The sequence below is a fragment of the Camelus bactrianus genome, chromosome 5 (assembly GCF_048773025.1).
Source record: "Camelus bactrianus isolate YW-2024 breed Bactrian camel chromosome 5, ASM4877302v1, whole genome shotgun sequence".
Lineage (NCBI taxonomy): Eukaryota > Metazoa > Chordata > Mammalia > Artiodactyla > Camelidae > Camelus > Camelus bactrianus.
In genome coordinates, this window is record NC_133543.1 from 31,396,589 (window position 1) to 31,421,821 (window position 25,233).

Genomic DNA, 25,233 nt, shown 5'->3' on the forward strand with positions numbered 1-25,233 from the left:
AGAAACGGTGGATCCTCTGGAATGATGGATTGGGAAACATGAAAGAAGAGGCAGAACATAAGCCCAGAATGTAGTAAACTAGAGCTATATTGCAAGGAACATCACACGCTTTGTTAGAGTTTGAAATTCAGTCTGGAGACGTAAGGTAAGTCTCCAAAGGGTCTGAGGCAGGCATTTGAGGTGATGTGATTTGTATTTATGAAGATTTCAGTCTTTTAAAGTGTGAAAGATAGCAGGTATGAGGGCAGCACGAGAGGCAGCAGAACCTGTTAAGAAGCCAGTCTAATGATCCAAGTGTGGAGGCACTTGAGGAAAGAGATGGCTCCAGGAGGCAGGAGGAAGTGGGCTCGAAAGGACGTGCTCCCCAAGTGCATGCAAGAGGTTCAGAAGGAAGATCCCAGGTTTTGAGCTAGCTGAATGGTGATACCCTTAACTCACATAGAGCAAAAGGAGAAAACTAGAGGCATGAAAGAAGCTGAAATTTTTTGGACACGTGATTTGGTCTTTGCTTATATTTCATTAGAAGAGAAGATATGTATGTTGGAAATGCAGGAAAGTTGATTGGGATCTAAGTATGAATTTGGGAGTCATCAGTTTAAAGATGGCAATGGGGTAAGGTCATGAATAAACCCAAGGTGTGACCCTAGAAGAGAACTGAGGACAGACTCCTGGGGGTGTCCTCATTGAAGAGGTGGCCAGAGGAAAAGATGCTGAGAAAGGAGTCTGAGAATGGCATGCCTGGTGGAGGATGAAAGAAAGAAAACTTAGTGAGAGGAGAGATACTATATTTTGTAGTTAAAACTATTGCTTCCACAAAAGGGACCTGGACAATTCCCATGATAACAGGACATTGGGCAGAATTCCTAGTGACAATGAGCGACTGTTCTAACATTCATCTTCTGGCCCTTGAAAAAAATCACAGGAATAAATATATAATAATCCAGAAGAAAAAAAAATTGTTCTATAATATAGTCAGGTCCTGGAAATATTGGTTAAGATGGAAATGATGGACGGGTCCCTTCTTTCATTAGCCCGTGAGCTCTAGGAGGCAGGGATTTGTATCTTTTCGATTCTTGCTCTATCCCCAGAGCTTTGTATGATGTTCCACACATTATAGATACTCAGTGCTTTTTGTTGAACAAATGGAATTGCGTGAATTCATTGAGAGATGATTATAATCTAATAGCTGTTGATGGTTCCAATTAGGATAACTTCTTAAGCCCAGAATTTTAGAAACCTGATATATATCAGACTCGGACTAGGGATATTGTGCTTTGATGGTGTTGTTAAGTAAATTGTTTTTCTCAAGTTTATCTGTCCTTACCTGATATTTATCTTTTCTTCATGATGGAGAGGAGTGGCAGTAATTGTAAAAGAGGCACTATTAACACTATTAAGACTGCATGTTAAGAGGCCTGGAGTACAATGATAAATGGGTGCTAAAGGAAGCTGACTTTACTGAGTAAGTCTAGGTCGGGGAATCTGTGACCACCCACCAGTGTCGGAGCCTTTTAGATCAATTGCTGCAGTCCAGGGTGAGATTGCCAGTTCTTCTGATTTCTTGATTGTCTTGGATTTGTAACAGATTTGGGAATTTAAAAACTTAGTTTTATATCTTCCATCATTTCTCCCACCACTAAATTCAAGAACCTCTATCACCCCTGCCTCCTATCCTATCAGCCAACCTCCCTGTCCGTCTTCTGTTCCAGATCCAATATTGACTTCCTACTACCTTGAATTATTTAGCATCAGGTGAAGAAAAAATGTCTGATTACAAAAGCTCGATCTCTGCTATTAAGTGTATAATGAAATTTGGTTCCCCTGTTTTATGGAGCAGAGACAGAGCAAACGTCAAAGAGGAAGGGGGAAGAAAATCAACCAGACCTCAAGTCACCTGATTTCCAGTCCACTTGACCACACTCTGCTTCCTTGCCAATACCAATACCCGATTGTTTCCAGGGGAAAAGGAGGGAGAAAGACAAGCCAACTGTGGCATAGGCTCATCCACTTGAATAATCTTTTTTTTCAACCGAACACCAGCTATAACCCCAGCCTTTTGAATAAAGTTGCCTAATTAGTTAATATACTGACATATTTAAATAAGGGGCTTTCTTGGTGTCTGTCATTCTGTCTATCTGTCTCCCTGTCTGTCTCTCTCTCTCCTCTCTCCCTCTAACACAAGGCTTTCTACCTCAAAAGCACCAGGAAAAGTTTTTAAGGGTTCTTTGTAAAAGCAAGCTCCATGTCCACATTTATTGATGTTTCAGTGTGTGTGTGTGCGCACGTGTGTGTGTGTGCGCGCGCGCAAACGCACACACAAATAGAAAGAGCACATTTTTTAAAAGGCAGCGATGGTGCTGTCTTTTACCACCTTCTAGCTCCTCCTTAAATGGAAAGCACTGAACCCAGATGCCCAACCACGGAAGACAGTCTTCCAGAAGCAGCATCTGGCTTCCTGGCAAGCCCTTCAGGCGAGCTGTTTGGGGAGCTTGCTGTTGTCTCTGGGTCTGTCCCGTGCAGCAGATACCGTGGCCTCTGGCGGGCACGTCCAGGCAGCTGCCAGTTCCTTTTGGTTCACCTTTAATTCTGAGAACAGCTTCCCTCCTTTTCATTTCTTACTGGGCTTGGTTTTCTCCTCCCCCCACCCCTGCCGCCCGTAAGAATTCCAGGACAAGACTAATCTCTCCTTGCTGCCTGCCCATTCACTTCCTCTCCAGGCCTCTGTGTTTTGAACCCCGAGCACAATCCTCAGCCATTTAGACCTACATTAAAATAGGTTACCCTTAATAATATTTTAGCCACTCCTTGCCAGCATAGCTCCTTGTAAACTGTGGGGTTTTTCCCTGAAAATAAAAAACAAAACATTCCATCGAAGTAATTTATTCTGGTCTGTACACAAGATATGAAAGCATTCTCGGCATTTGCCTTTTATTTAGCTAAATCACATTGGCTCCCCACATCCTTGTCACACCACGAACAAAAGAGCATTGCAGGACTGGAAAAGAGGAGGCAACACGGAGGCATTTACAGATAGCTCCCGCTTCAGGATGCTGCAATTTTAAAGTTGGTTTATTTTTTCTTTTACCTGTTAATATATATATATTTTTTTAACTTGTGAAGGAGTCTGTGGGGTTTTTTAATGGGTAATTGTTAAGAACACAGAGTCCGATGGTAGCCCACGCACCAGGAAGCCGTGACAAGGTGCTGACAAGTCCAGCAGCAGTACCCGGCACGCAGAGGAGAAAGCAGAAATTAGAGCTGCAGGGTGACATCCAGGAATAGTTAACACGGGGTGGCTGCACATTTCCATGGTGCTACGGGTTTTTTTCCTCATGCAGGAAAAAGTGCAGATTACATATGAGATTCAGACCTCAAGACTGTATTGTCTGGGCTGAAAAAAGACTGAGCTTTAGAAATCTCAGCCATACATAATAAGTCTGAGTCTGTGGCCAATGCCAGACTCAACCCACACTTGACTTTGAAGAGGTACACAAGTGAAACCAGGGGCTCACCTGAAATGAGAGCCTCTAGGGGACAAAGAACTGAGTTTAGGGGCTGTTTGGATCAGGAATGTCTTAGAAATCATCTGTGTAAGGTAGAGCTCAAATTTAAGATTAGAATTTTTAAGTCTTTTTAAAAAAATCTCTGCCTGAATAACATTTTCTGGTCTATAATTTCTCCTCTGGTTAATTTGTGAATGTGTACAAAGGAAGCTGGAAATACATTCAGAACTGAGAAGCTTTATACTAAATATTGCCCTTTGTATGGAGATTACTGTTTCTCACTTTTAGTAACTTCTCTTCCATGTCATTCTCACATTCTTTTTAACTAGGTTCTTTTCTCTTACATTTTTTCCTTTTTTTTTCTGTCTTTTTCCCAATATCAGCATCATCCTCAAGTTCTTCCTGCAGCCCCTCACTCTGAGAACTCTCTTCATCTTCCGAGCGTTGACACATACATCGTGCATCTCCCGTTTACTCAGGATACAAGTACAGAGCAAGGGCCCATTACGTGATAGACTCTGAGCCGGAAAGAAAGACAATTTACCAGGAAAACAATCAGTTCCTGGGATCTGGGAACTTTATTCACTTATGTTATCAGTCTCTCTGCCCTTATCTGGGAACGTTCGCTTCCCTCAATCATACTTTCACTCCCAACTTCTGGCTCCAGCCCCTCGTCTCCTCTCCTCGGAGAGATTTGCAAGGCAGCCTACCTGTTAGGCATTCAATTAGTCCATCCATGTGATTCAGGAACCCCCTACTCTTCTTTCCCACTTTCAAAGAGATGAGTAGAACACTTTGGGACAGGGTCACAGCAAGGAGTAGGCAAGACATGGGTGCTGGCACCCGGGCACTAAAAACACTTTTTTCCCCTACTGTCCATGAACTATCAGCAACATAGACCTCTTAAGAAACATTTTTCCCTTTATCAGTGTGTTCACTCACTCACTCACTCATTCATTCATTTCATTCTTTCATTCATTCATTTAGCTCCTAGTGTTTCGGATATGAAAAGATAAAAGAAATGACCCCTGCTCTAAAGGAATTTTTGTCTGATTAATTTGTGTCTCTGTGCTTGGACATCAAAACAGAAATGTCCTCACATGGTGAAAAGACATGCAAAGTATGATACTTTACCTAAATCTGATTTTTTTTTTCCCTTTGAACAGTCTTTGAGCAATCATGTTACATCCTAGACAAACTCCACCCTCAAGCCCATCTCTTCTCTGATTAGAGCACAGCTCTGTCCTCGTGGCTCCCTGCTCCCCCCACCCCACCCCTTTCCCACTTCTCTTTCATTTCCAGCTACCATTTCAGAGCCACAAATGCCTCCCTAGTACAGACCTCTGAGTCATCAGAAAGGGATTCCTCTCCTGGTGCCACGTTTCCTGCTGAGGCTCAGACACCCCCCACAGAGACAGTGATCCATTTTATGGGTGGCTCACACGTCCAGCTATATTGTTCCAGCTGGTGGGAAAGGAGAAATAAAATGCGTGGCCCACTCTCTCCGATCTCACTCTCCATTCATATCATGCTGAAAATAACCAGTTCCTAGAGGGCCGAGCTCTTAAAGTAATTCATACTTCCCTGGCAACCACAGGCATTTACCCTTCCGCTTGGTAGAGGAAGCCCTGTTTTCTCCACCCCTTACCACGTTCCTGCTATTCTCTGCTTGAGTTTCCCCTCCAAAACCCTATGACAGGCCAGGTAGGCCTAGAAGCAGGTGGCTACGTAGAGAAAGAAAAGAAAGGCTCACTGTCACATTCTAATTTCTGATCCCAAAGCACTTTTATCCAAGGAACGGTAATATAGAAGAAAGCAGGCATGAGCGTGTGTGGGATCGAGGGCCGTGGAGAGAGTGGGGCGGGGAGGGACACGGCCGGAGAGAGGCGTTTCGTTCATCACGAAGGCAGCCACCTGAAAAGCACCAGCTAATTAGCAGTCTGTAGCCACACAACACAGCAGTTTAGTACAAGAAGTGAGCAATACTTTACCTAATTGAAACTACAGAGCCGACTTAGGCTGCATGCAGTTACGCAGACTGGAAGTCAGCCAGGACACTGAGGTTAACACCCCTTCTCTCACAAAAAGCACCACGGGAGTGTCAGTGACCACAAGCGGGAAAGGCCATCATCCTGCGGCCCATCCTAAAGGCCTCACCTCTCACAACCCAGGCTCCATCGAAGAGCTTAATGGCGTCAACTAATCGGCTGGGGAAAAAGAGCGCCCCCTATCAGTGCAGGGGTGCCGGTGCCTTGTGCCATGTGGCTAATCCAACCTCCTCCGGAAACCATGTTTTGAAGAACTAGAACGATGAGGAATGTAATTGATGGAGGACACCTGGGGGTCCAGTGGTGGAAAACAGGGACTGTGAGAGCTCCTCCACCTGCTAGTCCTGCGGCCAACACGACAGTCTCCTAACCATCGCAGAAAGTCCTAGCTCAGGGTTTCTCAAACTTCAGTGTGCTTATTATATATCAACTCACCTAGGGATCTTGCTGAAAACGTAGATTCTGATTCACGAGGTCTGGAATGGGGCCTGAGATTCTGCATGGCGAGCAGGCTCCCAGGTGCTACTGTCTGGGAACCAAAATTTTAGAAGTCAGTTCTCGCAGGGAAGCGGGCAGAAGCTGGACAAAGAGAAAGAGGACTTTAGGATGAGATTTAACACCCAGAATAATCAGGATCACTTTCATTTGTCCTAGGAACAGAAACACGGAGAGTCCAAAATAGTAAAGAATCCAGTCCACTCCTAAAACCCACCCTTAAAATGGCTTTTACTGTTAGAGGGCGGGAAGAGGCACAGAATTTGGTCCCTGAACGTGTTTGAGGAATGAGATGCCTACTGTCTACAGTGCTGGCGTTTTCCCCTCACCGGTTGGTGCAGAGACACACCAGCCAGCAGTGGCTGGGATGAGCTCCCAAGAACCACAACTGCCTGTCTTTCAAGATGAGTCAAGAGAAGACCAGATGGCAGAATGCAGACCCTCAAACCTGACCAATGGACAGTGAGGACAGTGATATCTTCCTTCAGAGCCTTGTAAAATAAAGTCAGAGTTGCTGAGAAACGTCAAAGAAAGGGCTTTGTATTTAAGCTTGTGTTATGCAAACGTAGTTTATTGCTGAGTGCTGTGGACGCTTTCATGCTGAAGCCTGCACGTACCATTAAAGACTTAATTGTTGGTTGGATTAATGATTATATTCTTTATCTAGTTATTTCCTAAGTGCTTTTTATACTAATATCTACGTATTTTGTGACTTCTTAATGATAGAATTCACTCTAGATGCCTGGAAACACACACCCATGCACATGCTTAAAAAGCAACACCCAGTTAATCCCTGGTGAAAGTAGTATGGCTTCCTACATTTAGTCATGTTGTAAACACGCTTTAAACTAGATAAGGCTGGAGTTTAAATTTACATTTATCCTAATATGTAGCTCATCAGTATAGCTACAGAAATGCTATTGCTTGCCAAAGATACATAAATTTAGGATATCATTCAACATGTATCATTTGAAATGTTCAGCTGTCTGAAGGCAGCACAGTAAAGTACCTCATTTGAACAGTTAAACAGTATGTGTAGGAAGAGGTAGACTGAAGTCATTAACAAGTCTGCAATGAAAGGTGGACCTTAAGGTAGGATTTGAAGCACAGGTAGGATTTGAGATGTACCAGGGTGTTCTGCGGGTCCACTGAGAAAAGCCAAGGGAAGCCAGGATGTGACAGGGAGCACCTGGGGAGCACCTGCGCTAACTCTGACAGGGAGAAAAGGAGGAGGGGCACCCATGTGCAGGGAGGGACCAGGGTATGGGTGAAGCCCCGCAGGAAAGTTGGAATCTGAAGTGTCAGGCTACAGGGAACCAAGGCAGGTTATTGAGCAGCTAAAGAATGTAAGTTTTGCCTTTAAGTCTCTCAGTTTATCAAAGGGTCTTCTGTAAAATGGATTCGGGGACGGAGGAGCTAAAGAAGGAGGCTGGAGTTAGGCTAGAGCACAGTTGTTCCTGTCTTGGCCGAGGAGCTCAGTGGGAAGAGAGGAATTTCTCTCCTAAAGTCAGTCAGGGATATTTGCTGACGAGTTTGAAATGATGGATGAATGACAAGAAAGAGTTCAAGACAATGCCAGGGGGTCCAATTTGTAGACAAAGAGGGTGGAGATGTCACTGATAGAAACTGGGTTATCGATGGACTTGGAGCACAGGCTTTGTCCTAGGAACTTGTGCTACATCAGTAAACTTGACAGAAATCACCTTTGCCCTCAGGGAGTTTACATAATACACATAATGCATACGTGATCAAATGAACATAACAAACAAGTAAATGCCACAGCCAGTGAGAATCTGAGGGCTGCTAAGGCACTAGAACAAAGGGGGTGGAGTAAGGAGGGTCACGGGTGCTGCAGGGGTGCTGAGGCCAGTAGTTTACAGTCACCGGGAAGGGAAGCCCTCACTGCAAAGGTGAGCTGTGAGGACACCTCAAGTCTTGATGTCTTCGAACCACAGCAAAGCAAGGAGGCCAGTGTGGTTTGAGCAGGAGGAGGGTGGGGAGAGGGCAGGAGAGGAGTCACAGGGTTGACGAGGTCAGATCACCCAGGGCCTTCATGGTCACTATGAAGACTTGGTCTTTGCTATGAGTTAAAGGAACAGGGGAGCCAGCTGTACAGTTCGAGCAGGAATGACATGAACTGATTTCAGTTTTAAAAGAATCACTATATTGAGAATATGTTCTAGGAGAACAGGAAAACCAGCTGGAAAACTATTTAACTTATCCAGTTACCAATCTAATTAGAAAGAATTATTTGTGGGTGGAAAATTCTTCATGCATTTGCCTCTCTGATAGGTTAAAAAAACATAAAGTAGTGGCTTCCAGCCCCCTGCTTGGGTGTAAGTTTCCCAGATGCTTGACCTTATCTACCTTGCAGTCTGTGTGTGTGTGTGTGTGTGTGTGTGTGTGCGCGCGCGTGCGTGTGCCAAATCTAAGGAGATAAAGTGAAATCCAAGATTGTACTGTTGTTAGAGTTTGACACAATTGGGAATTCAGGCAGAGGGTCCAGCCCAGACACCTGATACTGCACTGAATCCAAGTGACCACGGACAGAGCATTGGATTCAGAGTTTGCATTCTGGTCACTGACTCCTGAACCCGGTTGCGGCAGACTAATACAGCTTCCTCAGTTCCCTCTTCTGTATTAAAGGAGATGATGGTACTAACACCTCAGGGCTTAATTCAGAGTTACATATAAATAAAAACCCCATTTGGTGTAAAACACCAAAAAGATGAAGCCTCCTGTCCCCCAAGCTCCGAATGCAACCACAGACAGCCCTACTCGGCCTGTTGAAAAATTGTAATTAATCCTTCCATATGGGTAGTTGTTAACTTTAATTCCTTGAGGGCAGGAATCATCTCTTCCTTCAGTGCGCCACGTAACCAGCACAGGGTAGAGCAACAGGAGATTCTTAACAAATCATTTTAGCAAGTGTGTTAAGTGAAGTTAAGCTATTAAAGGAGCAAATGGAGATTTGGGAATCAGCTCCTTTAGAGTAACTATTGCAAAACCATGAGAGCAGATGCACTCACCGCGAGCATTCAGAATCCGAAGAGAGAAGAGGGAGTTAAACACCACTCTGGGGACAAGCACAGTAAGAATCACCACCGGGCAGTGAGAAACAGTGTAGAAAATAAACAGATAATTCGGAATCATCAACATTGTAAAAAAAAAAAAAAAAAAAAAAAAAAAAACCTGAAGAGTAGCATCGACTAGTAAAAATCAGTAAATAACTTCCATTCAAAGGGGGTCCAAACAAATGTCAGTTAGCTGTCATTTCACCAGTTGGAAATCTCTGATAACCACCCACTTATCTAGTAACCACCCTCTAACACAGAGATAACTCAAGTTCCTAATGAAAGCTGCAGGATTCAAAAGTTCCCTGCGAATTATCAAAGGGTGATAATGTGGTGTCCATTGTAATTTTAATATTAGTTGCATTGTTTGATTACTGCTGATCCACGTATGATAATATAATGTGTTTTTTACCAGAGCATTTGCTTAATCAGAACTATGTACTCCCCAGGCCTTCTAAGTAAAGACAATTTCCTGGGAATGATGGAAAATGGCACTTACAACAATTTTCCCAGTCTGTTTCTTAAGTACATACTTACCAAGCCATCTTGCAACATACCTAGACAATAATTTCCGTCTCCTCTCTAGAGCCCTCTTTTAGTGTCTTTTTAACTGACATTTTGGAATTCACCTGAAAACACCAACAATTTGCCAAGACAAAACTTGGCCTGTGGAGAAGACACCATATTCAACACCAATCTGGAGAAAACAGCGTACTCACTTCTTTTATTCATTATGATCGTAATATTTATTTTAATCGTGATCACAGTTTGAGGATTGTAACTCAGTCCAAAGAAAACTGGCCTCCAAGCAATAAAGAGTTAAGACCAGAAAGTTCACCCCTGGACCCTTCGCCCCATCTTATTTCAAACCTTCCTTCCCTGTGGTACCACAAAATGAATAATGCCTTAGACATAGTTTTTACAATGCTAATATTTGAACAGTAAAAGATACCTTAAGACCTTCATCAAGATTTTTTAAGGCCTCATTTAACGTCAGTGTCAAGGTTCTGTGAGGAATAATTAATATAACAAAACAAGGTCTATATGCCCATCGATTGCCAGGGGATTTATGCAGGTAACTCATTAATGCTGCAGGGGGTTCTGCATGTAAATCCCGAAGCCTTGATAGCGAAATGGGACCCAATGATTTTTTCCCCCTATAAAAAACACAAACAATGACAAGTATAAAAGCAGATAACCTGAATATCTATACAAACAGCTATATGGCTTGTAAAAGTTTTCCATTTACATCCTGTCACCTCTTCTTTTCACATGTATAAAAGATGGGACAATTATTTCAACAAACCTACCCATATAAATCAACGCAGTTTTGCTGTGGGGAGACTGGGTGTTTGAGGCATTTAATATTTCAGCATCGCCAGATTATCACCGGGATCCATTTCGCTTTGTGGTCAAGTGCATGATTAGCGCTGTGACAGGATATTGGCCATTTTCGTAGGAAGATCTGCAAATCCTAGTAAACAAATACCAGTTGGAAAAATTAAGAACAAGTCTGTGGACTGGAATGCACCCTACTTGTAATGGGAACAAAAAGCTGGCAATCAAATCTAAAGAAAAAAGCTAAATCACAGCAGAATGACCTACTTTAAGGCATTTGCCAAAGAGGCAGTGTTTTTAGACAGCTCTTCTGAAGTAGCGTCTTTCTGTCTATGCCATCTGCAGATTTATTACTGCCTGAGAAAAACAACCAGGAAAAAAAGAAAGCTCTATTTGAATGATACTAGGAGCCTGGTCTATAGGAAAGATTCCAGTATTGTGGGCACCACACCCACACCTACTGATGTGGTCCAAGGTTTTGCTTTGGAGGCACCTAATTAAGAAACCCTGACTCATTTACATGGAGACGTTTGATCTAAATTACACTCCAAACCGCACCAAATTGGGAGCATCTGTGAATGTGAAATGTTTGTTCCCTGTGACGGCTAGAACAGGGCCAGCTCTGGACGGCACATGTTCAAGTGACGAAAAATATTTCACATGTAACGTACTTCTGAGACCCACTTTTCCACTAATAATTCATAGTGATCCTAACCAGTATCTGTACTTCCACAATTATTTCAGGCTGTGAAAAATTATGTCACTTTTTTTTCTACAGCTAGAAAGAGGTAGGAGACCACCTACTTTGTTTGTTGTCATTGATAAAAGGACTTAAGAGCAGCCAATAGTAAAAAGGCCAAGCTGTATGGTGGAGAGGCTGGCATTACATCTACCTTTTAACTGGGGGTCCAGAAATGCAAGCAGCAATCTAAAGGGATGCATCTCGAGGGTCACGCCCTCTCATCACTGGCTTAACTTCTCAAGTTTTCCACTTGGCTTGCTGGTTCTCAGTAAAGTTTTGCTTCTTCAACTCCTCTGAGGCTGTCTTTGTGTCCAGAAGACACAGCCCATAAAAATGACAACACTGATAGATTAAAAGTCACATTATCTGCAATTAAAGGGCGTTTAGATATAGTCCATCTCATTTCCATCAGGTAAACAGTCTAAGAAAGTTAAAAAAAAAAAGTTCTGCCATTGGATGCTAAGAACAGGACGTGGCACATAGTTCTCATGAAGGAGTGCTGCATTTCAAATACAACAAACAGGCAGTCCACCCGGCACTCGGGCACCTGCGGACCACTTCACCTTCTCAGGCCATGCACCACCTATGTTTCAGCAGGAGTCCAAGGAACAAGAAAGAAACTTTTTAAAGAATTCCAGATTCCTTTGTCTGAGAAGATACTAATGCATTGATCTGATACACTGTTTTTCGCAGTAGCTAGGATGAGATTTGAATACATTAATAGTTTCAGCAGCAGAGCCCGGGGAGCCCAGTTAATAACTTCTGCGTGGGTCAACAGATAGACTTCAGACAGAGGTAAGGCTTTCGGCTCTCATGTTGGTAATACTTAGAGAGATCGAATGAAAGGGGCTGTTCTCCCAGAGCCTTTGTTGTGGGCATGCATCGTGACAGTATGGAGCCAGAGTTCTTCTGGTTGTCTACACAGCCTGGATTCAATAAACTGTTATATATGCATATTATGACAATGTGGTCAAGGAAGCCAGACTTTTCTACTCTACCTTTGAGTGCCTCTATAGCCTGAATCTGGTGTTTATTTTTCTTGTCCCCATTCAATATGTTAGCATATTCATAATTTAATACAGGTTATGTTCATTTTATAATTAAAGTTATGGATTAGTTGGGAAAGCACTCAGACTATGCTGTATGAAAAATATTCATCTCTTGCTATTGCATACTGGGTGGTTCGGTGTGAATCCTAAACCCCAACAATCCCAGACTACCTTAGTTTGCTGGGACTGCCTTAACAGAATACCCAACTAGGTGGCTTTCACAGCAGAAATGTATTTTCTCGCAATTTTGGCTGCTGGAAGTCTGAGGGCGAGGCGTCAGCACGTTGCCTTCTTCTGAGCCCTCTCCCCTTGGATTGCGGATGGTTGCCTTCTCACCGTGTCCTTATGTGGTCTTTGCTCTGTGTGTACGTCTCCCTGGTGTCTCTCTGTCCCAATTTCTGCCTCTTATAAAGACACCAGTCACATTAGATGAGGGCCCACCCTAACGGTCTCGTTTTAGCTTCATTGCCGAAAACCCGATCTCCAAATGTAGTCACCTCGTGGGCACTGGGGTTTAGGGTTCCACACATGAATTGATGGGTGGGGGAGGGGGTAATTGAGCGCATGACATACTCCAAGGGGGTATGCATAGCCGTGCTGCTGACATGCCCTTGCCAGATGTGTGTTTATTTGCGACCAAAACTTAAACTAAAGTTAATAATTTAAAATCTGCGGTATTTTTCCAGTATGATTTCTCAGTCACTTCCCCCATCAGTGAGAAATCAGGATGACTTTCTGAGGTTTAGGGGAAGCGGCAGCAGCAGCGTGACTCCTCTCATACCTTCTTGCTAGACTGGAAGGAAGCAGTTGCCGAATACAGTAAGTGTTACCGCAGTGCCGGCCCCGAGCTGCACCCGCCTTCAGGGACCCCTGGTCCAGAGGCGTAAGTGCCTCGCTCTCCATTACTGCCGACTTCCATTAGGAACAGATAATGCGAGAGATATCACTTTCACAATAAAACATTGCACTTACACCACACCTTTCAACTCAGCATTTCCAAATGCTTTAAAAATCATTATTATTTTTATTATTTATTCGTGGAATCCCAGCAGTCTACTCAGCACTGGGAAGTGCAGTCAAAGCCACAGCGCTGTGGTCTCAGTTACACAGCCTTAAACCGACGCTCAAGTTTCCCCCTTGAAGTGCCAGTAAAATATCTGAAGGTGGATGTTTGTATGTGTGTGCATGTTTAGGGGGCAAAAAGAGAGAGAAAGAAAAGAAACTTATCTGAGTCCTCCTGCTCCTTACATAGCTGAAGAAATTCAGAAAAGAGTCGTTCCATAGTGTTGCTCCGATATATGATGAACCACACCAAGGAAAAAGCAAGAAAGCAACCACGTAGTTTTGGACCCCAAATTCAGAAAATGGAAATGAATTGCCCTAATCAAGGGCAACTACAATAACACTTTTCAAAGGGTTATTAGGCAGTGCAGGAAGTAGAAATCAATCATGGCCTGCATATTGTTCACTGGGCATTATTTCCTAGGTCAAATCTGCTTGACATTCAATTTAATGCAGTCTTTCATCAAGTTGAAAGGCCCTGGAGAAACTTTCCCTGGCCACCCACGTTTTCCAACAGGGCTGTTGCCTAATCGACCTACTTTTGTCTTCTGACTTTTTATCATCTTTGTATAGTCTCCCGTCTTCTACTGAAACCACTCCTCTGCTTTACGTGACTTCCAAGGTGGTGAATATATGCTGTCCATTCCTTTGAGGCTAGAACCTGGTCCAGTGCCTGGCACACAGTAAGTGCTCAAAAAATGCATATGAGATGAATAAACAACAAATGCTCAGAGTACTCTGCAAAGCAGTCTAAACATATGCTTGACACATCCTGCTCTCTCAACAAAGTTATAAGCCAAGACAGATCACAACAAAGAAGAGATAGTCAAGATGCAGATTAAAAATCTAATGGAATAATGTTTTAGATTGCTATAAATCAAAATGACCATATGCACTTGCAGAAAGTATATGTTGAATGTTATCTTGACTAGTCTTGAATTTAGCCCGCAAAATTTTTCTAAAAAGAAGTATGAGTTCAGGAATTTTTATTATGATGGAAGGGAGAAATCATAACCTGAGAAGAGTTCTAGATTTGGGGGCGGGACTTCTGAGGAGCACTGAAGGTAGAAATAGGGGTCAGTATGTTGCCGAAAGTTCGGCCCCTGTCCTGATGAGCTAAATAACCCAGAGACAAGGTCTTGGAGCTTAGAAGGAAAGAGGCAATTTTATTGCTTTGCTGGGCAAAGGGGACTCACAGCAGGCTAGTGCCTTCAAAACTGTGAGCCCACCTTGGGGGTAGGGTGGGGTGGTTATATAGCCATAGCTCAAACAATAAAGCATTGAAAACAATCAACAGAATCATTTTCTTATCAAAAGACTTAGAATGGCAACATGATGCCTCCAGGCGACCAATTCTATAGAGGCCAGTGGTTAGATCTCTTTATCTCCTAAGCACTCAAGGTGCGGTCTTCTTGGTAATTCAGGCTATTTTGTAAAGTTACTGCCCTGTGGCCTTCTTGGAGAAGGACTCAGAGACCAAGCTTGATTATTACTTTCAATTACTGGAATAAAGTAGAAAATAAAGTAAGATCAATAGCTTTAGTTTTAACAGTGGGCCTGGAACTGTGTATAGCAACCGGTCAGTCAGCTCAGTTGACTGTTTTAAGGGCAAGCATAAGAATAAGCAATCTGTTAGCCCAAGTGCAGCCATTTTATTAATTCTCCTTCAAGTAATTGGACTAAAAATATCTGAAAAGGCAAGGCAGTCAGGGAGGTAGAGGAAAGTTAGGTTTCCTGAAGTGTTCTAATGAAAGGCTTCTAAAGAAGATAAACACCCCCAGGTACAGAGGATTACTTTATGGAGATTGTTGATAACACAGGAATGTCAGTAGTAACAAGATTGGGGACACACTAAAGTAGAAATTCAGAAAATAAGAGCTGCCACAAGGCAGCCAAAGTGAGGAGGATGTTTCTTGGGTCCTCTGTGCTTGGTGCTGGCCACCGCTTTGAGCAGTTCCGCCTTATCCCCAGGCGGGGAATTTAGAAAGGGCTGAAACACACACTGTAATCACAGGTTCTCTGTCTACATGAAGCGTGAATCACAAAAGGCTATTTCCTGTGCTTAGAGAAAAGTATGCAATATATCTTTGTCTTTAACCATCTCAAATTGGTAATGCAGAAAGACTATGTGCCCTTCTGTATTGGGCTGTTTTGAGGCTTAAATAATATCCTGAGCCCCTCAGAGGAAAGATGCTACAAGCAGAGAATACAGGGCATCTCCCAAAAATGAGTGAGCTCAGCACCAAAAAGTGCCTGGCCTCATCTTGAAATCCACCAAAGAACAGCACAGCCAGAAACAAGTTCAAAAGTCAAAGGGATCGGAAGACCCTAAATTAAAACAACAACAAAATTCAAATTGCGTACCTTGCCTCAAGCTGCTTTATTATATTTTGTAGTTAGAGTTCACATGTTTGAATTCCAAAGTCTGATCTCTTTAAAACTGTTAACTGTTGAGCTTAAAATCAGGAAGCAGTGAAGTGGCTTCCCAGAGAGACACATATGGAAGGTTTCTGGTTTTAGGGGTGGGGAAAGAAGCTGATTTTGTTTTTAGTTCTGTGGAATTTCAGTCCAATCAACACCTAGGCCACTCCTTTTTTAAAAATGAAGAAGAAAGACTTTTAAAAAAAAATTATAAGGATTCAGCGTGCAGAGAATTTCTTGCAGACATCTGGGCGTCTAAACAGACATCCGTGAGGCAAGTGGAGGTACAGCAGCAAGAGCAGGCGTCTGACATTCATCCCCATTTTCAAGAGGAAAATGGTTTATAGGTTTTCGAGGTGTCAGCGCCCTAAGGGAAGCTGGCGAAGCCTCTCTTCAAAGATGAGCGACCCTGGGACTTTCCTAGGTCCTCTAGCCAGTGTGCACGTCCTATAATCCAGATTGACTTTGGTGGTACAAAGAAAACGGAAATGAGCTTTGCTGAATGCTAATTATTCTAGATAGTTTAATATAGTTTAAGGTTCTTAGAGTTTTAGTTTTCAGTGAAGTTCGTTTCATCACCAAGGTCCCCTTTCTATAAAATTGTCAGCATTTCCTCATTGTCTTAGCTCTACCTGGAATTCTAACCATTACTTCCATGAACGAACATGTCATGTCATCAGTTCAATGAGTTTTCTCGTTAGCCGCCGCGTCCCTATCTGGAAGGCTTGGCCCACACTCTTCTGCTCCTACCCAGGCCCCTCTCTAGGCTCTCTGCTCATCCCAGATTCTGCCACTTCTTTGGAGAATCTGGATCAGTGTCCAGCTCTATTCAGATCCACTTGATCACAGATCTGGCCCCATCAGGGGAGACCTCTCCCTACTCTCTCAACTCATAGGCCTCCTTATAAATAGCTTATTGGTGAATTTGATGCTTACATCCAGCAGAGTGAAGGTAGAGCAAAGGCTATTCTTACTTTTTTCTGATTCTTGCAGAATACCTAGCATGAATAGACATCATTGATTGAGCACTAACCAGGTGTCCCATTCTCCTGGGGGTGCATTACATCATCTCAATTCAGCAAACATGTAAATGAGGTATTGCCCTTAATTTATGTCTCCAAAATCTAGCACCCAGAGGAACCAGATCACCCAACTAAAAAGTAGTGGGCCAGTATTTGAATGCAAGTCTTTCTGAATCCAAAGCCTTTATATTTAACTTCTATGCAAAACTGTCTCCCTTCTCACAGTAACCTGCACATAAAAGTCACTCAATATTTGTGAATTTAATGAATGGATAAATGAATAAGTTAATATGGGAGCTGTTCCCTGCTCCAATCTGACTTTCAAAAAAAAAATAGAAGAAGAAGAAGACACAGAATCTTGGTGCCTTTGAACAGACATGGTCATATAGCACAAGGAAAGCAGAAATGTTCTCAGAAGTGAAGAGTTAAGCTGATCACTGGCAGCCTACCTGGAAGTGATATGACTCACAGGGAGTGAAGCAAGCCTCAAGTCAAACTTGGCAAGCATTTGTAACTTTAGAGCGTGCATCCTAAACATTCTACTAACCTCACCCTTAACTTTCTCTTTGCCCTTATTTTCTAACTCATTTTAAACATATTTAACCTTTTATATTGAATGCATTTTTATACAGTAAAATACATTTATTGTTATAAGGTGAAAGTGTAAATCAGTTTAATACATAATCAAATTAATTAGCAAGATAAAACTGGTGCTCAAATTTACAGAGCAAGTTCAGAAATGTTTCCTGGATAGAAGTGGGTGGCTCATGGCCTTACATATTACTTCATTTAAGCACAGGGCTATAAATGTGAAGTTGTGTTTTAGGGAAGATTTGAAATGTGTGGCATTCCAGAAGGTCGATAAAGATACAGCTTGTCAGTATTAAAATCAGAAGAGTTTAAAGGCCAATGGAAGAGATATGGTATTTTCATAGAATTTTTTTTTAAATCCCACTAAACAGTATAAAGATCTCTGAGTTTGAAAATGGTTTTATCCTCAGAACCCATAAGGTTTGCAAACTGATATTTTAAAACACAGAGGGAAGCATTGACTAAGACCGAAAGATATGGTTTTCTTGAAATTTCTTTATTAAATATGAAGACAATAAAGAAAAGCTAATTTTATTGCAAATTCTGAGGCCACCAGATGTTATTTCTCTCTATTGCCATCACCAACCCTTACTTGTGTTTTCTAATGATAAGGGAGGCTGGGAACCACTGATCTACTCCAGTCATTTCACAGGAATATCTCATAAAGAAATCCCTTGTCCAGATTTTCCCAGTTGTGGTAAAGAGCAGTGATGTTGAGGCAAGTCTCAGTTCATGGGAACCAGCTTAGTTCAGTGAAAGAACCATAGAAAGGAACCCGGTTAGGAAAAGGGAGAATGTATTTCTTACCAAACTGTCGTTGCCTTCTGCTCTGTCAATGGGTGTCATTGTCTACTACAAATTCTCAAGGACCTCTGAAGAATCAGAGCCAAGCCCTTCCTAAGAGTGCTGAAAGGATGGGTATCTGATTTGTTTAACTGCAGGCATGTGTGTGACCGAATAAAGCAGATCCCTGAGGAGTCCTTTTCCAGATGTGTGTATGACGTTTGTGCTTTATTTGAGTTCATTTTGGGGAGTGAAGACCCTTCAAAAGTAACACAATCTATGTGGACTGAGGGTTTGATACTGAAGAATCCAGCTTTCAATTCCCAGTTACATCAGTAAACTATAGCTTCAGTTACTGATCTCACATCTAAGACAGAAAAGTAAAAGCAGACCCAACTTCATTTTTCAGAAAATCTTAAGGCAAATTTACCAATTCAGTTCCCCAATTCATGTGTTATAAGACAAGCTACCCAAAATTTTCAGTCAGAAACTGCCTGTAGATTTATTCAGAGACTAGAATTAATTTCCTTTTTTTTTTCATTTGCTTAGTCTATGGAATTACGAAGCAAGAATTTTCTTTCCTCTCTGTTAAAGAATGTTGATGCCCATCTATTAAGATGGAGGGTCAATGTTTGAAGAGGGATTGAGGGACCATCTATGATTTCTAAGACTGAATTTCCAGAAGTCTTTAAAGTCTTTAACAGGCATCATAGAAATCCAAACTGTAATTATAATATCTATGATATATTTTTCTTTATAAAAAATACCCTGGTCTAAATTTATTTTTACAAAAAAAAAAAAAAAGAATATAAACTAACAAAGCCAGCAACTTCAAATAAATTTCCACTCTAAATTTAATTGGCTTTTACGTTGGTCTACCCTCATTCATGTCAACATTTGATTCATGAGCTTTATCTTTTTGTCAGGTGTCCAGCCTAACTAGTCTAAGGTGTGAGGGCAGCGCTGACCTTGGTTTAGATGTGCCTGAACACTGACTTCCCCTTCAAACACTCACAGTCCTCTTCTCATCAGAGAGAGCTGGGAGGGGCAGCAAAGGCTGAGGGAGATGCAGCATGAACTGTGCAGTGTCGATGTGTTCTCCCAACTTACTGACTGGCCTTCAGCGCACACCACACTCCTGACCCTCATGAGATGGAGCCTAGGGGGGAAGTGGCACTGAGTACCAATTCCAATGTCCTGTTGTTCTGTGGTCTCAATTAAGTGCTAATTAATTACCACTGGCATCTTTGGCATTGGTTGTCAAATTGCATTTAGGAGTCTCCTTTCAGTGTTTAAATATCAGTAGTCCAAAATCCACAGCTAAAAATCTCATGTGTACTATATCCTTTCTCCCCCCCTTTTCAAAACTGTGTTTTAAGATTCGACAAGTATATCTGTAACCACTGCAGGTAGCTTTCAAACACAGCAAACAGGAACTGGTATTGTCAATTTTGATTAATAGTACTTCATTAATAAACATCCTGTTATTCAGTCTCCACCTGCACTTGCTGATGTTGCCTGGAATCAATTAACTCATATAATTTGATTTATTTTACAAAGACATTTTGGGATGTGCTGTGCTGATGATAAAGGCCCTGTTTTAGACGTTCTTGATTGCAAGTTAGATTGTACCTAAATGGATTTCTGTTCCTGCGTGGATATGTATACATGAGCGTGTGTTTTGCAAGAGAGTTGGAAGAAAATGCTGCTTGAAGAAGTCTTGAATTAAAGAATTCATTTTAAAACATGGTGGGGGGTATTCCTCCTGGATATTCTGACTTGATCTGAAGACTCCTAAGAGATGCAGATCCGGAAATGTTATGTATCCTCTCTCTTAATGAAGCCACTTTACTTAGCAAATCAGCGAGTCTCCTTTTACATCAAAGAACAAAATAGTGTCACTAAACACCAGCTAGGGCTAAGATATTAGAGCCAGATATTAGATTCAACTTCATGTGTAATTTTCTTTTACTTTACTTTGTTTTAGATGTAGTTTCTTTTTTTCCCCGAAATATTTACAAGCCATGGTTTCCGGGTCAGTTTGGACCCAATTACGCATTCTGTGAAAACATTTCTTAGACTTCGATAGGCTCTTAAGAAATGCTAAGTTTGGTTCAAGTGACAAAGTCCAACTCAAACTGTTTAGGTACAAAAGAGAATCTGTTGGATTGCTTAACTGATTAGATGTGACTTTGGGCGTGACTAGATCCAAGGGCCAAAAAGTCTTGCCAGGAATTTGCCTCTTTCCATCTCTAAACTCTGCTCACCTCTGGGCTAGCTTTGTTTTGCCTTAAAAATCTTTCCTCCGGGCAGCGAGATGTCAGTGGCGGTATTGCATGGTATCACCTTAGCGTGCACAGGGGAAGAAAGCTTCTCCTACGCTGTGGGAATAGAAAATTCCCAGGAACAATTCCCCCTGGCCTGGCTTGGATCCCTTACTTTTTCTGTATTTTTCTCTGTGGCAGAGGAATGCATGCCTCTCATTCGTTTGACTTGGGACACAAGCCTACCCCTGGATCCAGGAACTGGATCAACTCCACTCAAGCGACCAGGAGTAGGGGACAGGCAGTTTCCCCCAAAGACGGTCTTACCAAACGGAAGAAAAATGATGCATAGAAGGAAAAAAAAATCTACTCATCCACAACGACCTCTTATTTTCTCAACATAACTATCCTATCTCTGAATGTAATAGTATTTCAATCAGAGATGTGAATGGAGGCTAAGTCACATTAAGGAGCACTGTTGTCTCTAAATAAGAAAAGTTGCCTTTCTTACCTGCTCTAGCAAAGTGATGTCAGAGACTGTCAAGCAAAACTGAATAACATCCACCCATCCATGCAATCCTTCATCCACGTAGCACAAGAGTCCCTTCGGTGAGATAGGTCCTGAACTAGGCACTGGGGCTATAAAAAAATAAAAATAAGAGAATAAGGCAGCTCCTTAAAGAGTCTCTTTGTGGAAGTGGTATAGTGTAGTAATAAGAGATGATAAGGCTTTGGAGTTACATAGAGCTGGGTTTCAATCCCAGCTCTTTTACTTATTATGTGAGTGTAGACAAAGTTCTCACTCCTTCTGTGCATCAGGTTCCTTATCTAAAAATAGGTGTATTATAAGAATTAAATGGGTAATATTTATAATTTGCTCCACATAAAGCCAAGCACATGCGATTCTTCAATAATTAATAGTCATTACTGTGTATATAAAATGAGATACTGCAAACAAATGACTGTATGCAGTGCCTGGCACGTAGTACGTGCTCAGGAAATGGTAGTTGGCAGCTACTACCAAATGAAATAGAATGAGGGACTAAATCTAAAAGAAAGCAAAGTTTAAAAACCAAGAAATTTCTATTATGACATATTTGGAAAAAGCCTGGAGAATTCACCCAGACCTACCCCATCTTCAGAGAAAAGCCTTTAGTAATTTTAGATTAGTGGAATTTATCTTCTCTTCAAAGAAAGTGTTCCCAAAAGCAACTCTCTTCCTTTTTGCTCTCATATTTCATCAGCTTACATAATATTTAATTAAATTACATAATTATAATAATAAGTACAACTGGCATAAACTTGTTTGGGACTCTCTCCTGGGACTTCCCTCTAGTGGGAACAGATGTGCACAGTTGAGAGTCATTAGCTAGCCTCGCCGCTAACGTTCCATGTGTGGCGGGCATTGGTCAGTGTGTTTTGCAGAGGGAGGAGAGAGCCGGTGAAGTGGAAGTCAGTCACGGGACCCTCTCTCCAGGACTGCAGCCGTCATTGGCGAACTCTTCGTCTTCTTGAATGCCACTAGTTCTTGAAAATTCGTCTCATATTTACTTGTATTTTTTAAACATCCTTCTCTAGGTGGTATGATCAAAATTTTATAACTTGAATTTTAAAACCTGCCTTCTGGAATCAGTTTTGCTATTCTATAGTCACAACTATGTACTCAGCAAAAAAAAAAAAAAAAAAAAAAAAAGCAGTGTGACTAGAAAATAGTAGAATATGAAGGACTGATCCTTGGCACTGCCCTAAACCCATTTCTAACTCTAGTCTTAAATAATAGGGTCTGTATTCATTTCTAAGAAGGGAAAAACAGAAACTTGTCTCACACCATCATCATTGAAATGACACCGTCAATTGGGTAGAATCTGAAAGAAGATTAGAATATGTTTTCCATATGTATCTGTCCAAATGCACAAAATTAAGAGACTATTCTTTCCATTCTGCATGGTGATCTCATGAAGATTTTTGAAACCTACTTCTTTTCTGTCTTGCAAACCTTAAAATCAACCAGCGTGCCACAAAATGAGAAGCATTGGCAGCATATCTATTTTAAAACTGGTGCTTTGGGGGAGATTAATGACTGTTAAATTTTAAGTAATAGTCATTAAAGGCTAAAACTAAGGAAGTTCTTATTTGTAACCAGGTACTTCTGCTGAGAACAGCATTAGAAGTAGCTCACTTTGTGCCTCAGGAAGTTAAAATTTTATGATCAGAGTAGAAAATAAGTTATTCTCGCTATGGAGTCTTGACCAATGGGAGAGTAGTGAGTGAAGCAAGGGGCGGGCCGCTGGGCCAGTGCTGGAGTGACCCAGCCGGGACAAATCATTACAATATTAATAAATACCAATAGCAGATGTTTAAAAAAAGAAAGAAAGAAAATAAGCTATCATATAGAAATTGGTCAGATCCAGAAATCATTCCTTTCACTAGCGGTCTGTGAGGGAAAGAGTCCTAAATGATAAAGGTACCTTCCAACCTTCAGCTGTACGTTAGATGATTTGGATTTTTCTCCAGTAATCACTGGCCACCTGGTAGACACTGACATTGTATGGAATGGTTCACTGGTTAAAGATGACTTGAAGCAAATCAGTTCCTTAGATTTGACAACCTCCTGGTCTCTGAACATCATGGAGGTAAATTTCACTACTTATGTAGTGAGGTCAGCTGTAGTCATTACAGTCTCAAACATTTGGGTGTAAATAACAATTTAAAGTTTAATAATTACTTTTGGTGAGAAAAAGAATTATGGGCCAAGGCATCCTTTTAAGTTTTCCTTAATCTATTAACTGAAATAGTCACATAATCCAAATTGCATGCTCTACTCTGTAAGGAACTTGCATTAACAGCCATTGCACAGACCGGAACGTCTTTCTTAACCCTCAGTTTAAATGCTAAGAAAGGCACTATGGTTGGTCCCATTCCTTGGTTCAAGCCTTCACCCCTGGTCCAGACAGCCGTAACAAAACATAGCTAGGTCTACTTACTGGGAGAAAAAGGGATATTCTGGTGAGTGCTTATTGAGAACATTAAATGAGGAAACACTGGAAAAAGACACTGGAGCCAGGTTATAGAAGGGTTAATATGTCCAAGTAGGGAGCCGGGATTTTACCTAACGGATAATGGAAAGCCACTGTTGGTTTTTAAGTCAAGAATATTGACCCGCATAATGAGACTAAAAGAGTTCAGGTGCATGCAGGCTCTCTCTTGGAAGGCTCTGTAACCTGTGTTTGAGGGGAGGCAGTAAAAGTGGTTCAAGTACACTTGGAGGCAGAAGAAGACAACAGCCTTAGCAGAGGGAGCGGGCAAATATTAGGTGAGAGAGTCAAGTCTCCCAGCAATCCATCGGGGGTTCAGAGCTGGGTTCTGGTCCTCAGGGCGGGAGTGAAAGGCAGAACCAAGAATCCAAACCACAAGCAGAGGCGTCACTTGGGGAAATGGCACATACAGCCCTGTCCTGCTGCATTCTGAGATCAGTGAACTGGCAGGATCCATGGGCCCTTTAGAGGAAGCTGGGGTGCAGCTGAGGCAGGCAAGAAATGGCACCAAGAATCAGTAGGAAGTACCCCTTGTCAGTCTACGTCACCGTTCCTGCTAAAATTAAAATAGCATGTGTTCAAACTTCCAGTCCTTAGGAAATTAGACACCTGATGTCTCTCAGGTTATCAGAAGGGATTTTTGTTTCATCTCATTGTTTCTGGCTCAGTCTCCCGCTTTAGCTGAACCCACAGCTCGTGCATGCCTCACCACTTGCCAGTGTTCCCTTATCTTAAAAATTCCTTTGCCTTGCTTTCCAAAAGCTCACTCCAGGATGTAGCACTCAAGAGACATTTTCAGGAGATTCATGGAGGATGGAAAGATTACATCACACCCAGCCAAGCAGATAATTTAAAATTTAAACTTAAGTAATAGGCATTCCTATTATTACCTTGGTCCTTCCCTGTACACCCTCCACTAGGGAATTTTTGCAGATTGTCTCTTCCATTTGGCCTCCAACTTCGCAACATGTAACTCTGCCTCAACACTCTTCTTTCATATTCTTTCTTTTTGTACGCAACCTTCGTAAGTCCATTTCACGTTTTATATGGAGAATTTCGCCATCTCTTTTTCTGGACTGTGTTCTAAGGATTATCTTTCCACAATCAAAATGGTCCATCAAAATATTTTGCTAAGAAAGAAAGAAGAAAATGATTCTTTTCCCTTAAGAGGAATTGTGCTACCAGCTATTAAATAAGACTTTGCCCCTAGCATACTTGAATCTCTAAGTTGAGCATAACTCTGCCTCTTTTTCACTTAAGTATGGATTAATGTATCTAAAGCGGTCTGCAGATGGTCTAGTGGGACGCCCAGGGCTGAGCTGGCCCTTCTGGCTATCACTGACTGCATGTCAGAAACAACAGGCATGTCAGACTCTGCCTCTTGCTCTTCCTCTTCCTCTTGACAACTTATAGATCCGATGCTATTTGGACAGGTGGAGAGGTAATCTCACCAGCGAAGCAATTCCCTTGGGCCATTATCCATGCAAGATATTTCCTCAGTTGAAAAATGCTATTGGAGAAAGTCACTGAGAACTCCGGTAAAGAAATTCCTGAAATTGCATTGTCAAAACTAGTAAAAGGCTCTGCTACCAGAAGCAATATTCTCACCAAGCTGTGGATACCATGTGAGAAATCTACATCTTGAGCCAGAATTGGATGGGGGTGATAACGAGCCCCGCGTCAACGATCCTCCAGGTCTGTCCACTGATCTCGTCCCAGGTAGAGCAGGGCCAGTTACTGTCTCACTGCAAAGGAAACGCAGGCTCCCAGACTGTCGCTAGCACATCACGAGCCGTTTAGTGCCTC

At 42.0% G+C, this 25,233-nt stretch overlaps 1 protein-coding gene across 3 annotated transcripts in view; it reads left to right on the forward strand.

Annotated features, from left to right (window-relative positions):
- ARHGAP15 (Rho GTPase activating protein 15) overlaps positions 1–25,233 on the forward strand; it is a 575,155-nt gene that overhangs the window by 524,531 nt on the left and 25,391 nt on the right. The window contains exon 14 of one of the 3 annotated variants that reach the window (XM_074363591.1): positions 6,206–6,693. The exons of the other annotated variants lie outside the window; for them this stretch is intronic. Coding sequence (XP_074219692.1) covers positions 6,206–6,233 — 28 coding nt within the window. The 3' untranslated portion in view covers positions 6,234–6,693. Of the gene's footprint in view, positions 1–6,205; positions 6,694–25,233 lie in introns of those variants that run through there. 3 annotated transcript variants of the gene reach the window in all.